The following is a 19715-nucleotide window of genomic DNA, read 5'->3' as shown; positions in this document are numbered from 1 at the left end:
CAGTTAAAAATTCCTTCAACACTCCTTCATACACAGTTTAAATCAAATTAAATACTGTATAATACTGTATTTTTTTTTAAAAAAAGAGCAGATAAAGGTACTTAAATTCTCTTATACGTCCAGTTGAATATAACTAAGTTCTTAGCTGGCCAAGCGAAGACCAGTGCAATCTTTATTAGGTCTCAAAGATAGTTTAAGACTGAATCTGCTGTCTTTTGCTAAAGAAGTCCATCATGTAAGTGCATTTCCAAGTTCTAATTTTTCTGAAGCCATTTTCTCAGAGTATGCTGATGTTTTCAAAGACAGGTTAGGTAAACTTCCAGTTGTGTATTCCATGAAGTTAGATCCAGAGGTCCCCCCCCCTGTCAGACCAGGAAGAAGAGTTTGAATAGCTATGCAGGACAAAGTTAAAACTCAGTTGGATAAAATGGTGCAGCAAGGTGTGATTTGTCCAGTCACAGAACCAACTGAATGGGTGTCATCCACGGTAGCAGCTCACAAAAAAGGCTCAGATGAAATCAGAATATGTATTGGCCCAAGAGATCTGAACAAAGCATTAAAGAGACTGTATCATCCAATGCGCACAGTCGAAGAGGTCGCAGTTACTTAAGTTAAAGTCAGTAAACTTCTATAGTGATGTGTTTGTATAAAATAAAGCTGCTTGAACAGAACCCACAAAGACTCTTCTATTGTGTCCAAAGTAGGAGAGCGACAGAAGCTATTTATATTCTTAAATATGGCACATTATTTCCTGGGGAAGTTGAATATGGAATGTAGTTGGAACTATCTTATTTGAGTTTGTTAACTGATTGATTAATTGATTGCTTTTAATTGTTTTTACTTTCTATATATACTACTATTGTGTAGTTATTTTTGGCAAACTCCTCTGAAGGCATTGTCGAGGCACCAGAGGGCTTAGTAAACTTTTACTTTATTGGCCCTGTTGCCTATTTGTTTTATACATCATTATTTTTAGTTAAGTTGTTTGTGAAGATGATATAGCACTCTAATAGATTACATAGGAAATATAGCTGGTACATATATATGACCATATTTACTTTAAGCCACTCAGTCCATTTGGTAAGGTCTTTGGCTAATTTGGTTATGTAATTTACAAATGACAGTCACACAAGGTAGACATAGCTCAGAAGTCAGGCGGAAATGTTATAGCATCCTTGTGGTAATTAAATAGGGAATATAGTTAATGTGCATACTACTAGCAGGATGACATATGGGGAACCTATTTCACAAGACAGAAATCAGAAATGTTTGAGGGAAATAATTGCAATCATCTAAATTGCAGAAGTACACATGAACTGAGCAGTATGCACTGACTTTGAAACTGCAGTATTTCAAAACATTGAGACTGCACAGGTTACAGTGAACTTGGAGTTAGTGTATATAAGTATTAGGGTGGCTCCCACATTGGCAGTTGTAGGGAGTCTTTGTGAAAAGTATAAATGTGAGTTTTGGAATTCACTGTTCTTCCATCATAGTTTATTTTTGAAATGAAATAACTCACATTATAGGGTCTCACATTTCTGATAGCAAGCCCTGCAAAGTCCTTACTTTCTGATCACCCATAATATCTTAGACAAGTTGGTCTGTCTGACACATGTCACATATCATAGCTACTCATGTACTGATCAAGGAGCTCTTTCTTAGGTTAATGAATCCTTTTAATGTAGAATCCTTATCTGTGCTGTGGCATGGATAGGCATGCATCATAAATATCCTCTACATTAATCCTGTGCTACAATGTCAGCCCTGTAATGCCATCCAGGCCACTTAATCTGACCATAGATAAGGTGACAGGTACTTTTACCTTCCAAAAAAAAGAAGTTGAAATCAATTATACTGCGTTTAAAATGTGCCATCTATACCAAACATTGGGCTTCTGTCACTGTGTCCACTTAAAAGCTACTTTTAGGCATATATACATCTCCCAGTGCTCTCTGCACTGGCATTATCAATGCTACTGCAGTCAGTAATGATTGTGGAAAGCACTGTCTCAACTGCCTTCTTTCAGCACTTCTCAACCACATGCAAGCGCCACTGTCCTGACTCTCCTTCAATGCATGCATCCTAGCTAAATCAATAAAAATGTCTGTAAAAGTGCTTAACCAGGAAAAAGCAGGGAAGCTAAAATATTTTAAATGGCATAGTTTGGCAGGATATATAAACATACAGGAAGGACAAGGTGACATTTTGAGTAAGGTAAACAAAGCTCTAAATTATGAGGGGCAACTCGGTAGCAAATTATAAGCCCATGTCTCCATAGGACACATAATAGTGACCCCATTTGAGCTACCTTTCAGGGTCTTCATATATTATTTTGATTACTAAAATATATCTCTGTTGTATATTTCATCCAACTGTGGAGATAGGGTAGCACCCAGTCTGGTCTTTGATCTTTCTTCCTTACAAATGTTATAAAACTTTGCAATATACTCTGTTGTTTTGATGGATGTTTTGGACAATATTAATTAATGAAATCTGATTGTTCAAAAACAGCAGCTGTTAAGTCATGCTACTATGATTTAACAAATGCAACAAAGTAACAAATATCTAGCAGAAATGCCTCTGTTACAGAAGTCTTAATGAGTAAATGACCAGAAGGGGTGGTGTTTCATTAGCGTCCACATTTACTGTAAATTGAAAAGCTGAAATCGATTCAGACAAGACATAAGAAATGTTCAGCAATTTTCTCTTTGAGCAAATATGCTGTTAGAAGCTGCTGTATGTCACTGGATCCAAGTGAGAAAAGTAGACTATGAAAGCATTAAACCACACACTTTCTGGTGAGTCTAAAGATGTAGTAGAAAGAAATAATCAAATATGCAGTGATGTGTATTTCCATGATACTTTATTTCAAAGTTGGATCACAGTAAAGCCAGAGAGAGAGAGAGAAAACAAAAGAATCACACAATTTTATTTAGGATACTTATTTTATTTATTTATTTTACATTTGTTGACTGGGTTAGTCCAGGTGGGTTGGAACCCTTTTTCAGTGAAGACCCAGGGAGAAAGGCTTCAGAAAAACATAGACACTTATTTTTTTGATTAAAGTAATATGATACATAGATATTGACAATAGTATCACACAAGAAATAAAATGTAGCTTAATTTAACGAGTGACATATAGATTTAAATATTATCAGAACAGCTCAAAACTTGTACAATCAACCCTTTTATATAAAAAACTGCCATCAATTAAATTAAACAATCCTGAATTAAAGTGACAGTGTTATTCTAAAAATTACAAAAACAAATAAAAGTCTGTAAGTCACTCAAAATATAGTATATACAATGTGTATACATCTATGTTAAGGAATATATAAAAAATATATATAATGAACTGTTTGATTGTGTTGAAATGATGGAAAATGTTGTTTACATTGTTTCCAGGACGAACTATTAGTAAAATAATAAAAAATATGTATAAAAATAAAAATATATATATATATAAAAAGTGTTCAATAATAAAAGCCTCTAGGGAATTTCAAAGTTTAGTTGCCCGATACCTCAGTTCAGGCTTTAAACTAATGTGTTCATTAATCCCTGGAGCTACAGTGGCACTTAATCTAAGTTGCCACCTTACTTCTGCTCTAAGCAGTTGATTAGCCCAGTCGCCTCCCCTGATGTTCTTGGCCACCACCTCCAAAATCCCAAACCGAAAGTGATGGTGTGGAAAATTGGCAATATGTTTATAAAGGGCATTGTTATCGCCCTTCCTTAAAATACTGTACATGTGTTCATAAATTCTCCTATTCAGTTTTCCCTACATAAAAATATCCACAGGCCTGACAAACAGCCAAGCACACCAAGCCCGTGGTAGTACATGTACCTGCAACAAAGTTAACAGCGATCTTGTAGGGCCCAAGTTCCACTGATGGAGTGTCAATTATAAATTTACAATGTTCACAAGCCCCACATTTAGTAGTTCCTTTTTTATAACCTTTTTTATCCAGAATTTGATTTTCCAATAAATTTTTTAGGTTTCTATTAACCCTATATGTAAAAAAAGGCTCATCTCCTAAGACTTCCAATAATTCTGTGTTCCCTTTAAACATTATCCAATTGTTTTTAATAATGTTTTTGACTCCAAGTGAAGTTTCCCCATATGTTAGTACCATCATCTGTGTAAAATCCTTATCTTGACTGGGGGTTTGGTTAACTATACCCTCCTCATCACCAAGAAGTGGCTTGAACCTAGTACCCCATTCACCAAACACCTGGTCCCTAATGTTATTAATAAAGTCCAAGGGATAACCCCTAGCTCTAAACATACTAGCTAATAGATCCATTTCTGACCTAACCAAGTCTATATTTGAACACATTCGAGCTACACAAACCATTTGTCCCTTTACAATGTTCCTCTTAATAAAGGTTGGATGGCTACTTGTAAATTCAAGGTAGTCATTCGAAAATGTTGGTTTTCTGTACACACATGATTCAAAACAATTGGACCTCACATCCTTAGTAATTCTAACATCTAAATAGTTGATGTGGGATTTCCCACTATTCCCAGTGATTTTGAAATAATCACATAGTCCGTTAAGGAAATCAAGAAATGTTTCATGTATTTCACCCCCTTTCCATAAAATAAAGAGGTCATCAAGAAATCTAAGGTATATCAACCATTGTTCATTAAAAGGTGGTTTAAAAACAAACAGTTTCCCACCTATACATAACAAGGTTGGCAAATAAAGGGGCACAGCTGTTACCTATTGCCACTCCTTTTATTTGTCGAAAGAATTCTCCACCAAAACTGAAAAAATTATTTTTAAGGATCACTTCCATAAGTTCAATAATGAAATTAATCATAGTGTTACTTAGGCTAGTTTTCTCTACCAACAACTCGTGAAAAAATTCTAATCCCTTATAGGTTCATAGGTTCATAAGTTTGTACTGGGCTATCTGCCCGAAGGCATATATTAGCCCAGCCAAATTGTGCGGTATTCACCGCCCCTTTAGTAGTTCCCTAGACCCTTGTACTAGCAGCTAGTACCCTTGGCCCCTATCTAGTAGTGCTGTTGGTGTGATCCCCGGTGTGAACTTTCTGTTACCCATCCACTCATCAAGGTTCCTCTTGAAGAGTGATTGTGAGGGGTTCTGTCTTATGTAGATCGGGACCCTGTTCCATAGTAAGGGATGTCTCTGCGAAAGGAATATATCCCTCCAGCATGTTCTATTCATTGTTGTGTTGAGGTTTATATCTCTAGAGCATGTAGCTCGAGTAGATTTGGTTTTGCTAAGATGGAGCATGTTCAACAATTCTGGGTTGGACATAGCTCTGTATGCTAGACAGAGATCACCTCTGAGAAAGCGGTATGCAACAGAGAACAGTCTTAGCTTTTTCAATCGTGCTGCATAGGGCAACTGTTTGAGGCCAGTAATCCTCTTAGTTAGGTACCTCTGTGGTCTCTCCAGCTGCTGGAGATGTCTAGCTAGGTACATTCCAATTGGTGCATTGTACTCAATAATGGGTCTGATGAGGGAAGAGGAGAGGGGCACCATTACATCCTTAGATCTTGATGCAAACCCTTTCATGATCAGATGGGTCACATAGAAGGATTTTCTAACCACTTTGGCAACATGGTTATCAAAGGAAAGCTGACTATCTACTTGGGTCCCTAAATCCCTTATTTCTTCTTCAGATTTCAGGGGATTACCTCCTATTTTGTAGTTTGCGGGAACTCTGTTTTTTCCAAAGGGGATTACTACACATTTGTTTGCATTTAGCTTGAGACCATGGCTTTGACACCATGCATCAGTCTCATTTAGGCCCTTCTGGAGGATCTTCTTGTCAGCCGGAGACTCTATTATAGCACCCAGTTTGCAGTCGTCCGCAAACTTAGTCAGCCACAGCCCTTCCGTGCTTGCCTGTACTTCTGAGAAGTATATGCCAAACAGGAGGGGCCCCAGGACAGAGCCCTGAGGTACACCACTCATTACTGGTCTGGATTTGGACATAGATCCCGCTACTCTTACTTTATGGGATCTGTCTGAGAGCCAATTTGCGATCCATCTTGTGATGTAAGGGTTTATGCTCAGGCTGGTGAGCTTATTAATAATACATGAATGGGGAATGGTGTCAAATGCTTTAGCAAGGTCAAGGTAAGCTGTTTGTACCTCATTTCCCTTATCTATAGCCTGAGTAACTGTCCCAAAGAAATCCAACAGGTTCAGGAGGCATGATCTGCACTTGACGAAGCCGAACTGTGTGGAGTCCAGCAACTGGAGGTTTCCAATCTCTCCATTTATGAGTTCCATAATGATTCGCTCCATAGCCTTACAGATCAGACTGGTCAGGCTTATTGGTCGGTAGTTCCCAGGGTCAGTTGTGGCCCCATCCTTGTGTAGCGGGACCACTGTTGCCGTGCGCCATTCTATGGGCACATATCCTGTGGAGAGGCTGAGACTGAACAGGGTATTAAGATGTGGGGTTAATTCCTTTTGGAACTCGCATATGACACAGCCTGGGACACCATCTGGTCCCATGGAGGCAGTGTTTTTAGATTTAGATAGAGCCTTGTTAACCAACGTATCAGTAATAATTGGACTTACACAATCCCCTGGAATGGTAATAGGCGCTGTAGGTGGTGGTGGTGGTGGGGGGGGGGAATTTGCACTGAACCTGTCAGCCAAGATGTTGGCAATGTCAGAAGGGTCAGTGTATTTTGTTCCATTTTGTACTAGCTCAGAACAGACATGAGCGTTGCCATTTAGGTTTTTGACGTAGCCATAGAAGGCCTTATGGTTATCCTTGGCATCCTTGGCAACTTTCTTTTCAAAATTAGCTTTAGTTGACTTGATGAGGGCCCTCAATTTCTTACTAATGCTGATCAGGGATGATTTTTCTACTTGAGATTAAATTGAGATTGAATAAAAAGCACGATGGTTTATTACACACATATAAAGGTTTTAACATTTTCAATTATGCAGGAATTAAGATCAACAAAGAATTATTTCATCTTCTTATGAAGGGGATCAAATTTGTACCTGCTACTAGAGAGAATGTTTGTGATACCTTGATTGAATTAAAGATATTTGTGAGAAAGTCGAATTTAAAATTTTTATTCAAAGACTCACACTACAATAATAGTAGTATGAGATCTAGTGTTAGGAAGAAGAGTTGTTTTAACCCGCCCTTACACCCCAAATTGAGTTCCTTTGAAAATGCATGTTCACAGGAGATTTATCGGAATTTAAGGGAACATAGGTCAAAGGTATTTAATTTAACTAAAACTGAAAAACAACTATTAGATGGTTTTAGAGGTGATGTTAACCGTAGATTCATGAAACCTGATAAGGGTGGGGGTATGGTGATAGCCAATACTGAATATTACAATAATAGAATTTTCTGTATGTTACAGGATGAAACAAAATATGAATGCGTTTCCAGGAATGAAATTAACATTTCTTACAGAAAGATCAAGTTACTTCTGGAGGATTCATTGTACCAAGGGGCAATCAACAAGGAAATTTTCAATTTCCTTAATGTTGACCATCCCACCATCCCCATAGCTATTGCTATTCCAAAAATGCACAAGGATATTTTTGAACCCCCTTACAGATTAATTATATCTGGTCAGAATAGTATAACTTACCCTTTGGGTGTTTTTATTGACCGTACAGTAAGGAATGCCTTGGCTCCCATTAACCATATTTTGGTTGATTAATGGGATTTTCTATGGAGAATCAAGAGAGACTATTATGACAAGGATGTTGGTTTCTCCACAACAGACGTGGTGGACCTATTCACCTCCATACCCCATGATAAGGGAATAGAATTTTTTCACGAGGTGTTGGTAGAGAAAACTAGCCTAAGTAACACTATGATTAATTTCATTATTGAGCTTATGGAAGTGATCCTTAAAAATTATTTTTTCAGTTTTGGTGGAGAATTCTTTCGACAAATAAAAGGAGTGGCAATGGGTAAGAGCTGTGCCCCTTTATTTGCCAACCTTGTTATGTAAAGGTGGGAAACTGTTTTCGTTTTTAAACCACCTTTTAACAAACAATGGTTGATATACCTTAGATTTCTTGATGACCTCTTTATTTTATGGAAAGGGGGTGAAATGCATGAAAAATTTCTTGATTTCCTTAACGGACTATGTGATTATTTCAAATTCACTGGGAATAGTGGGAACTCCCACATCAACTATTTAGATGTTAGAATTACTAAGGATGTGAGGTCCAATTGTTTTGAATCATGTGTGTACAGAAAACCAACATTTTCGAATGACTACCTTGAATTTACAAGTAGCCATCCAACCTTTATTAAGAGAAACATTGTAAAGGGACAAATGTGTTCGAATTTAGACTTGGTTAGGTCAGAAATGGATCTATTAGCTAGTATGTTTAGAGCTATGGGTTATCCCTTGGACTTTATTAATAACATTAGGGACCAGGTGTTTGGTGAATAGGGTACTAGATTCAAGCCACTTCTTGGTGATGGGGAGGGTATAGTTAACCAAACGCCCAGTCAAAATAAGGATTTTACACAGACAATGGTACTAACATATGGGGAACTTCACTTGGAGTCAAAAACATTATTAAAAACAATTGGGTAATGTTTAAAGGGAACATAGAATTATTGGAAGTATTAGGAGATGAGCCTTTTTTTACATATAGGGTTAATAGAAACCTAAAAAATTTATTGGAAAATCAAATTCTGGATAAAAAAGGTTATAAAAATGGAACTACTAAATGTGGGGCTTGTGAACATTGTAAATTTATAATTGACACTCCATCAGTGGAACTTGGGCCCTACAAGATCGCTGTTAACTTTATTGCAGGTACATGTACTACCACGGGCTTGGTGTACCTGGCTGTTTGTCAGGCCTGTGGATATTTTTATGTAGGGAAAACAGAAAGAAAACTGAATAGGAGAATTTATGAACACATGTACAGTATTTTAAGGAAGGGCGATAACAATGCCCTTTATAAACATATTGCCAATTTTCCACACCATCACTTTCGGTTTGGGACTTGGCTAATCAAATGCTTAGAGCAGAAATAAGGTGGCAACTTAGATTAAATGCCACTGTAACTCCAGGGATTAATGAACACATTAGTTTAAAGCCTGAACTGAGGTATCGGGCAACTAAACTTTGAAATTACCTAGAGGCTTCTATTATTGAACACTTTTTATATATATATTTTTTATTTTTATACATATTTTTTATTATTTTACTAGTAGTTCGTCCTGGAAACAATGTAAACAACATTTTCCATCATTTCAACACAATCAAACAGTTCATTATATATATATTTTATATATATTTTTTATATATTCCTTAACATAGATGTATACACATTGTATATACTATATTTTGAGTGACTTGCAGACTTTTATTTGTTTTTGTAATTTTTAGAATAACACTGTCACTTTAATTCAGGATTGTTTAATTTAATTGATGGCAGTTTTTTTTATATAAAAGGGTTGATTGTACAAGTTTTGAGCTGTTCTGATGAAGTCTTTTGACGAAAGCACTTGACCTGTTGTGTTTTACACAGTGACTCTTTGTGGATTGCACTTGTGACCTGTGGATTAATAAATTTGTTTCTTTAACTGCGGTCGTAGGTTATTGGCTCTAGGAGTGGAATTTTGTTATTTGTGTTGCTTGCCACTCTTTTATCACACCGTGCTGACTTCCTGATAGATTTAAATATTAGCATTGTATAATAAATACATCCATCATTTATGTTCTGGAGAGACATAGTAAGGCACAAAAATGTCTATTAGAGTCTATAGCAAAATATGCAGGTGCAAGGTGGGGAAGTTATATGAAGGAGTAGTGAAGAGAAGTATAGTGGTAGAGAAAGGAAGCTGGGTGACAGAGGAGTGAAAAGGGGGAGGCAAGTAGGGAGAGAAGAATAAGGGGGGATAATTGCACTGGCATAGTCTTGTATTGCTTAGGTGATTTTTTCACTGCATTTTTGAACTGGTGTTTAGATGTAGTAATTTGAATGTGTAATAGAAGTTTATTCCAGCTGTTTGCTGGGGAATAGCTGTAGAGATTCTTGCCAGTGTTAATCTTTGGCCTGTATATAGAAAGGATATGTTGTTCTGAGCTCCAAACAGTTCTAGGTGGGGTGTAGGGGGAGATGATAGAGTTAATGCTGGGACAGAAAGAGGGCTGATGCAGAACAGAGTGAATTATTTGAAGTTGAGAGAGGAGAAGGTTGTTGGGAAGCTCTAACCAGTTTAGTTTCCTGAGTGCTAAGCAGTGGTGAGAATAGTATGGGTGTTCAGCAGCAAATGTGGCCACCTTATAGTATGTGGATTTCAGTTTAGAGAGAAGTGTGGTTTGTAAGTTGGTAAGGATTTGGTAGCTGTAAAGAAAGGTTGGTAGTAGGTAGGCATGGGATAGGGCTGTCTTAGCTCTACTAGATAAAACTTTTTTGTTCCTGTAGAGGAGTCCAAGTTTTTGGTGTTTTTTTTTTTTAATGTTACTGAGAACATGTAGGTCAAATTTTAGTTTGTCTTCGATAATGACCCCAAGTAGTTTGGTATTTGTTTTTACTGTGATGGGTGTGTTACTGTGGGAAGAGATAGAGAATGAAGGTTTAAGATGATACATAGTTTTTGGGATGAGGAGTACGTGTTTAGTCTTCTTTAGGTTTAGGATTAGCTGGTTCTTGTTGAGCCAGTTTTCGATAGGAAGGAGTTTTGAGTTGTATGTAAATCTGTGAGGGGACTGTGTTGTGGCTATAGATAACTGGTTGGTGAATATATTAAAGAGTAGAGGTATCAGTACTGAGCCTTGGGGGATCCCCATCTTTATGGGAACTTCTGGGGAGATAGCAGTAAGCCATTTAATGGATTGGAGATGATTGCTGAGGTAGCTGGAGAGCCAGGATATAGTAGAGGAGAATAGGTTGAGTTCAGAGAGTTTATTTAAGAGGAGGGGTGAGATGTGGTGTTTAAAGTTTCTGAGAGATCAAGAAAGAGGCAAGTTTGTTCTGGTCTCTGGCTTGTGAGATGGTGTTGATAAAGGATATGAGGGCTGTAGAGGTACTGTGACCAGGGCAAAAGCCATGTTGGCTGGGGGTTATTAGATTCTCTTGCATGAGGTATTGTAAGACTTGCTTGTGTACACATTTTTCTAAGATTTTAGAGAGGATTGATAGGATTGCTATGGGCCTAAAGTTGGATAGTTCAGTAGAACTGCCACCTTTATGGATAAGTAAGATGTAGAATTGTTTCCAGATTGCAGGTACTTCAGCCTCAGTAGTGGAGCGGTTGATGAGAATAGAGATGGGTAGGGCAATGGAGTTGGCTGCTTTCTGTAGGAAGAGTGGAGGGAGACCATCTGCGGAGTGGGAGCAAGGTTTAAGTTTAAGAAACAGGGATTTAATGTAGTTGGTGGATGCAGTTATTAGGGAAAAGGGTGATGAGATGTTAGAGGGTTTGAGAGGGTAGATGGGTAGGGCATTATCAGTACTGAAATTAGGATGGTTGATTAGTTTGCTAATGGAGTTTATGAAATAGGAGTTAAAGTTAGTAGCAGCCTGAAGTGGAGTGTTAGAAGGGTTTGACTGAACTGTATTTTGCATTGCTCACAGCACTGCATTTTGGGTCTGTGGACTTTTCATTTTGGTTGCATACAATACCCTTTGTTCCTCATTAATTATGTCTTTATAATGTTTGTAAGTCAGATGTATGCTTGCACTATACTATTGCAACCATTCTTCATTTTCATTGCACTAGATCACTATACCTTATGAGGGGCAAGCAATCTACTTGTGCCCTATGCTTAACTTCATACCTGTCCATAAAGTACAGACCTATGCTCAATCTTTATACAAGGTTATACTGGTTTTTACCTTACACATTTATAAATGTAACCCAATTTTTAGATTTATAAATGTTACTGGTTTGTTAGAATGGCTATTGGTGAGTCATGCTCTGCCCTTTATGTGAAAGGTTTTTTCATTGTATTGCTTTATTTTTCAGTAATTTATTTTCACTTCTGAATGTTACATGATGGGGGAATTATTTCCTAATGGTGGCAAAGTCTTATTTCATATTTAAATTTGTATGTCTACATTTATCTTTCCTGGTTTGGTGCCCCTTTTTTCTTTGCCTTTGTCTTAAGTTTGGTTAACCATTTTGTTGGGTCAACGTTGCTGAGCTTCCTATGCTGCTTATATGGCTAATTGAATTTCTCATTAGGACTTTGTATTATGCATTTGATATTGTGTATTTAACTGTAACTGTATAATATACTTGTATTATATATTTTTAGTGAGCATCGTTTCAGATGATTTGGGGACAATATGTTTGTGCCTAATTTATGGCTCATATGTGTTGTGAGTTATACTTTACATCTTTGAGGTAAAAAAGATTTTGTGTTTAACTTGTATTACCTTTTTAGTGATTGTTTTATTTTCAGCATTTAAGAGCATGTTTTGGTTAGAGTTATATAGTGAAGTGTATTGTACATTTGATAGTGGCAAGATGGAACAATTCTTCAATAATGTAAGCAAGCTGAGGGTAATTTTACATAGTACTGCTTTGAGGAGACTGTCAATTTTTTAAATTCTTAGATCTCTCTGTCTTTCCTACTCTGAGTATGATACACATGCAGACATATACTTAAAAAAGCAGAAGTTTATATGTTGAAGGATCTTGCACAGATGTTGGAGGATGTGATAAGATACATGGCAGATAAGGGAGTTTTGGTGGAGCATCAGGGACTGGTCCTGTATACTGTGATATTGACTATTCTGTTATTGAGTCATACTCTGCATAAGAATAGTGATTTAATGATTCCACTTATACTAGTGAGGTTACTTGTTTTTAGTCTGTGACTTCACCAAATTTAAAGTTTGATATAAACTACAACTCAAAATAAGAAAACAAGAGAGTCACATCATACAGGTTCCCTCATAATTATTTGCTATTCATAAAAAAATAATTTTGTAAATTACTTCTCAGTCCCTAATTCTTCAGTATTACTGATAAATGACTGTACTTGTAATACCACTGGTTACTGAGGAAAGCAGAAATTACAAACTATAGGAGATGGATGATTGCATTATATGCTGGTGTTTCAGTTTGTAACTCTAATAATTTCATTTTGTTTTTCAGTATAAAAATACAAGGGAGCGTGGCTTTATGTTCAGAAAGTTGTCAGGCTATCCTTGACACAGGCACCTCTTTAATTACTGGACCCTCTAAAGATATTAAAAGAATTCAAGAATCAATTGGTGCATCACCTACAGTGTATGGCGAGGTAAGAATTGGGAAGGAACTGTTCTTTTAAGTTAAGCTTCTAGACCATGCTTGGAATAGTGCTAACCATTCTGAGACTTACTTAATTTTTTAGAATCCTTTCACTTCTGAGGTTATATCCCAGGCACAATGCTTAGCGTATGCAAATAACTTAAGGTATATCAGGGCATTAGGGATGCTGACATCGGGTTTCGTATCAATGACTGTTATGAATTAATCCTTAGGATGCATTGATTGTTGTAGGTCTGTGCCACCATAATATATGCATAATATAAAATATGTAGCATGAGAAAATAATTCTCAAAATATTTTTTTATTCCTGTTTGTGCCACCTCATTGACTCATGTAATGATATAAATCAGTGAAACGCAGACTGCTGTGTTGTGCAGAGGCAGGGTGCTATTCTGTAGGCTGTGTATCGGGCTTATTTTCAGCTCTTGCCAGAGACCTGACCAGGCAGAAAGAAATGTTCAAGAAGTGGCCATTAATTTTAGGGATGGTGGATAGGGCTTCTAACAGAGTGAAGAGAGAGATAGTGTCACCTGGCCTGCATACATAAGTGCTGTGGCCCAACATATTAGGGATCCAGAAATGGAACCAAGTTCTCCATCAGTCTCGGTTATTCACATATTAAAAAAAGCAGCTGTACACGTGTTCAACTTGATACATATTTTCTTGAAGTGTATATAAAACTGAAGTGGATAGATTAATAAAACATATTTCATTTTTCAGTACTACATAGATTGCAGACGACTGTCTAGCCTGCCGAGTATTACATTTACTATTGGAGAAGTTGAGTATACACTGACAGCTGAACAATATGTTTTGAAGGTATGTATGTTGAATTCCAGTGAAAATAAGACCAGTCAAAATAACTATACATGCACCATTTTGTATGCTCCAGCATGAATACATTAAGAATCACATAAAAATCTGCCATTAGTATCTGCACAAATCATCAGCCTGTCAGTGTAATAATTATTTACCACTTAGAGTGATGCTTATGCTAGAAATAATTATAGCATGCTAATGGATCATTTGATAGAATGTCTTAGGTCAAAAGAACTGCTGCAAAACGTCCAATGCCCTGGATATGCGAATAAATATGGATGAATAAAGAGGAATAGATAATTTTTTAATGCAAACCAGATTAATGCGCTGTACCAGATTAAAACCACCAACTACTTCAATAATTTCACTAAATGCAATTGTAAAACTTATATTGTATAATTTTATATTAATTAACAAACACTTAAAAAAACTACAAACTTAATCAAATATGCTAAATTACTATAAAATCATAGAATTTCATATCAACATAAATTATATCAATCATATTCCAATTAAACATCTAAGACATTATTTAGTATTATTATTATTAAAATCTTACAATACAAAAATAAAATACTAAATATTTAATAAAAAATACTCTATATGCTTATAAAGAAATGGGGGTCTTTTAATCTGTTAAAAAAATTTATCAATAACTTTCTCTAATCTATAATTCATTTTTCCATTATTTTTCCTTAGGATTTAGTCCTTATTCTTTAATGCCAATGCTAAACTAATTGTAATATGCCCTGATTAATCACGTGCTTTGCTATGGCATTCTTTTTATTCTTTTTTTTTCTTTAACAATTAGTTACTTTTTTTATCTCTCAATTCTCTTTCTTTCTCATTCTCTTTCTGAATTATATAATATAGGACACATATATTTTGCCATATACTGTAAACTATTTGTTGTAATTCCCCTTTTTGAAGAAAATCTTTTTTGTTCTGTTGTAATTTGTTATTTTTAATTTGTGTGTTCTCTCACATAACTACACTGTTTAACACAACCACATCTTCTTCTTCTTAATCTATATTTCCTCCTTCTATGGTGTTTACTTCACATTTTACATTTTCTAATTTTGTTCCCATGATATCATCTCATCATTCATCAAATCAATATGTATGTATTCTAAAAATATATATTTTTTATTTTGTGACTATGAGGACCATACTCCCACACTATACTGCCAAATCCTTTGTTTTGTTTATCTTCCTCTATATTAATAATTAATGATTCCTTATAATTACTACCTAATAGTGGAAAAATATTAATACTCCACCTATTTATTAGTCTTAGTTTTAACTGGGTGGCAGCTTTCCAATCCAAAATAAGAATTGTAAAAAGTATCCTTTCTATAAATTTAATCTGCCTAAATATCTCCTATATATAGTATATATTTTTATTACTATTGACATTTAGATCATGCAGATAGATGGGCTTTATCTCTTGTTAAATCACTGTGTCTATACATACTATTGTAAAAAAGTAAAAATTAAAGTAGGGTAGAACAACATTATGAGACAGACTGCATACACATGGAAACAAACTGTATTGAATAATACAGAAGAACATTTACATAATAATGAAAAATGAAATTTTTCAGAGGAAAAAAACACAGAGAGGACACAAGAGATGGACCAAAAACAACAGTTTTATGAACACAGATAGTACAGATGCTGGCAACACATCTAAGAATGTTAAAAAATATATATTTTTTTTTCATTTTTTTTATACTAATGTTACATTGATTTTCCAGCACACTTTAGCTTGTTTGCTAACGAAAAAGCAGTTTCATGCCTATAATGAACCCGGACATACTTAGATATGTATATATAAGATGATAATAGTGGTATATGATAAAATGGAATACAATAGGAAAATTTGAGAAAAATTGATTATAATATTGAAGAATTCCTATTAGACAACAATTAATAGATAATTTGAAGCATGTGTATCATAAAAAAATCTGAAGAGTTGCTTTTTGCATCGGCTTAGAGGCATTTTACAATAGTATGTATAGACACAGTGATTTTAACAAGAGATAAAGCCCATCTAGTGCATGATCTAATGTCAATAGTATTAGAAAATAACTATATATACTATGAAGGAGAATATTTAGCAGATTTAGGGTGTGGTGATGGGGGAATATGGTTATGCTAGATTGGGAGGAGAATATATTTTTTTAAAGTCAACATATGAGTTCTAAAAAATACTCTCACGTTTCCTGGATGACATAAAATTACATTAATCAGAGTAGTAGTTTTTGAAATTTACCTCAAATAGCAACAAACATGGAGTACCTATTTTGGATACTCTGGTGACAGGGAAGATGGCAACTTTAATTCCAAAATTTACAGAAAGGATACTTTTACAAATTCCTATTTGGACTATGGAAGCTGCCACCCAGTTAAAACTAAGACCAATATATTCAAGGGTCAATGCATTAGAGCTATGAGAATGACCACGTCCTTGGAAGAAGTTATATATGAGATACAGTTCATAATCACTTTATTCATGGACGATAAGTACAGAATTAATAAATAGATGGAGTATTAATATTTTTCCACTATTAGGAAGTAATTATAAGGAATCATCAACTATCAATATAGAGGAAGATAAGTCAAATAAAGGATAGAGCTTGTATAGTTCACAAAATAAAATATATTTTAGACAAATATGGCATACTACACATTGATTAATGATAGATGATAGGACATCATGGGAACAAAACTGACATATGTATATAAAATGGCCCCAAATTTAAAAAGATTATTAAATAGATTAAGCACTAGAAGATGTGGTTGTTGTAAACAGTGTAGTTATGTGACAGAAGACACTAATATAACACTGTTAAATTACAACAGAACAAAGATTTTGTACTATGTGTCCGTCATATTAGAAATTCAGAAAGAGAATTTATGCACATAACTATTGTATAAAGAAAAAAATAATGCGATTAATAAGGGCATAGAACATCAATTTAGGTTTGGCATTTTAGAAATAGTTATACCAAATCCTAAGGGTGGAAATATAAAAAATGCATTATCTTATAGAGAAAGTTATTGGCAAATTTTAACAGATGCAACCACCCCCCCAGGATTAAATGAGAGTATTTCTATGAAAAGCATATTAGAGTATTTTTAATATTGTATTGTAAGATTTATTTTATAATATTAAGTTATAATGTCTTAGTATTTTAAAGGTTTACAGATCAAATTGGAATGTGTTTTAATAATTAGACATGATATGAAATTCTAGTACTTATGAGTATTAAGTGCATATAGCTTTAAAAGTGTTTGCTTTTTTTGGCGCCAAAATAATACTATATAAGTTTTACAAAAGCATTTGAGTGTTATTCTGATGAAGCCTACGTTGTTAGTAGGTGAAAGCGCTTAATCTGGTTTGTGCAATAAAAGTTTCCTTATTCTGGAATTATCAGCTGTTTTATTCGTTCATCCAGGGAATTGCCACAAGTGTATTAGCATCATTTGACGTTTTGCAGCAGTTCTGAACGCCTAGAGTTTAAGCTGTTTGTGTTTGGCTGCATTTTGGTTCTGTTATTTGATAGAATGTGAAATAAGCAACACACATTTAGTTTTCCTGCAGTTAGTGAGGGATGGTCAGGTAAGATATTCTCACATTTACATTGTGTGATGGGAGAAGGCTTCATTAAGCCTACCTAGTTTATGCTTTAAATGCTTTTAACATTCTATCACCACACTATCTTTACTGGTCTCCTCCTCCTCACGATTTCTTCATGTGTCCCATGATCTCCTGAATACCTACATGGATTCCCATCTCCATCATCTATTTTTTGTAGTCCATTCCATGGATCCATAACCTTTTTCCCATTACCTTTGTAGATCCAATGAGTTGTTAGTTTCTACAATCTGCTGCTTCAACCTTTCCTCTCTTGTCCATCCATCCTATTCAGGGTAACCTCTTCACATCACTTTAGCATGATCTTATGCATCCATGTCATATTACCCCATCTTAAATCTCTGTTATCTAGTAAGAAGAGCTCTGACTTTCCCCTGCTTCTCTTCATAACCTTCCCCCTCCATCCCATCCACCTTTGTGTGACATTCATCTGTTTTTGTTTCCAGCAGCCTTATATTAGCCAACAACACACTCATGGTATACTCTGATCGTGGCTTCATGCACATCATTGCTTCTGGATTCTATCCATTCATAAATCTACAACCCCTCCTTCCCACTTTTGTACATTGACTCAGAGTGTCACTTCAACAGTAGCAATCGTAGAGCCAATATTTACTCCACCGGGTGGCACATGCCCTCCTAAGGATATAGCTCAGTATTATGTCTGCTGCTGCCACTATCCTGTGATCCTGCTTTTGGTGATCCATGTACTCAACACCTTAAATCCTTTTCTACAATATTGCTATCAGTTCCCAACTCCCCAGTGTATACTTTACACTGGTGTTTTTATGGTCTAAGTGCAGCACCTGGCATTTGTCTGCACTGATCCTCAAATGACACCTTTCTGCCACTTGATCAAATTTTCTAAATCTCCCTATTTGACCCCCGACCTCCACTTATCTCATATAGGCTAATCCTGTTCTTTTTGCTGTTAGATCCATTTGAAAAATGCATTTTGAATATTGGACTCAAGACTTACCTCGCTGTGTTCTGTTAGTCACTTTCTTTATTTATTATTTATTCATCTAACCACAACACACAGTCTGGTACCACAGTGCTGGTCCATACACAACTCCTTGAGTTTTGTTATCAGCTCTATGCACAGAACAAAGTCAAAGACCATGGTGAAGTCCAGGTCTGACACTTCTGAAGTGGCTCCCCAGTCAAGTTCCTCTGTAACTTAGTAAAAAAACTGGATCAGGTCTGAATGACATCTCCTTCTGGACATGAACCCATGCTAATTGCTCACCTGGAAATTATTATTCTCTTGGAAAGCAACCAACCTTTCCATCATGATTCCCTCAATGATTCTCTGTGCATCGTTATTAGGATAATAAGTATACAGATCCCTGGATTTTCCTACCCTTCCCTTTGTGCAAGGATACCACACTCGCTGCCTTCCATTCCTCAGGCATTTCTGAACGACAAAGCAAACCATTTGAGATTTTCATCAGGGAATGTAGCAGCGCAATGGCCAGATTCATGGGGACTCTGGTAGGTATCCTTATGCTTTCGACCAGTTCCTGCTCCATCTTGTCCCTATCTTTCCAAGTATCTGTCCACTGCTCTGCTCGTAGTACTCTATATCTTTCCTGCAATGGTGCCCTTCCATTTCTTCCTTTTCTGAGAAGAGAAGCAAAATATTAATTCAATACCACGACTCCTTCCCATTCTTCCATGATATCAGTTCATTTCTCCTCAGCCTGACCAGGCCTGTCCTTCCTTCTGCTGAATACCTAAAGTGTCCTAGTTCTCCTTCCTGATCCTTGCTGCCAACACTCTTTCTGCTATCACCTTTGCATCTTTATCCCCTCGATTACCTTCCTGCTAACCTTCTTGTAGTGTGCTGCTTCCTTTTCCCACCCCTTTTTCCATCTCTTGTAGGCCATGTCTTTCATTTTGCCAGAATCATTAGCCTCACACTTCTTTGCAAATACCTCGTCCTTCTCTTTTTTGCCTTTTTGCCTCTTTCTC

General features: G+C 36.0%; 1 protein-coding gene across 2 annotated transcripts in view; it reads left to right on the top strand.

Moving 5' to 3' along the window:
- CTSE (cathepsin E) overlaps positions 1-19715 on the top strand; it is a 765846-nt gene that overhangs the window by 684319 nt on the left and 61812 nt on the right. For both annotated transcript variants that reach the window (XM_044088002.1, XM_044088001.1), the window contains exons 7-8: positions 13106-13250; positions 13982-14080. In XM_044088002.1, the coding sequence (XP_043943937.1) occupies positions 13106-13250; positions 13982-14080 (244 nt within the window). The remainder of the gene's footprint in view (positions 1-13105; positions 13251-13981; positions 14081-19715) is intronic.

Source organism: Protopterus annectens, chromosome 11.part0, assembly GCF_019279795.1.
Source record: "Protopterus annectens isolate FY-2018-M chromosome 11.part0, PAN1.0, whole genome shotgun sequence".
Lineage (NCBI taxonomy): Eukaryota > Metazoa > Chordata > Ceratodontiformes > Protopteridae > Protopterus > Protopterus annectens.
This window is presented reverse-complemented; position numbering and strand designations above follow the sequence as displayed.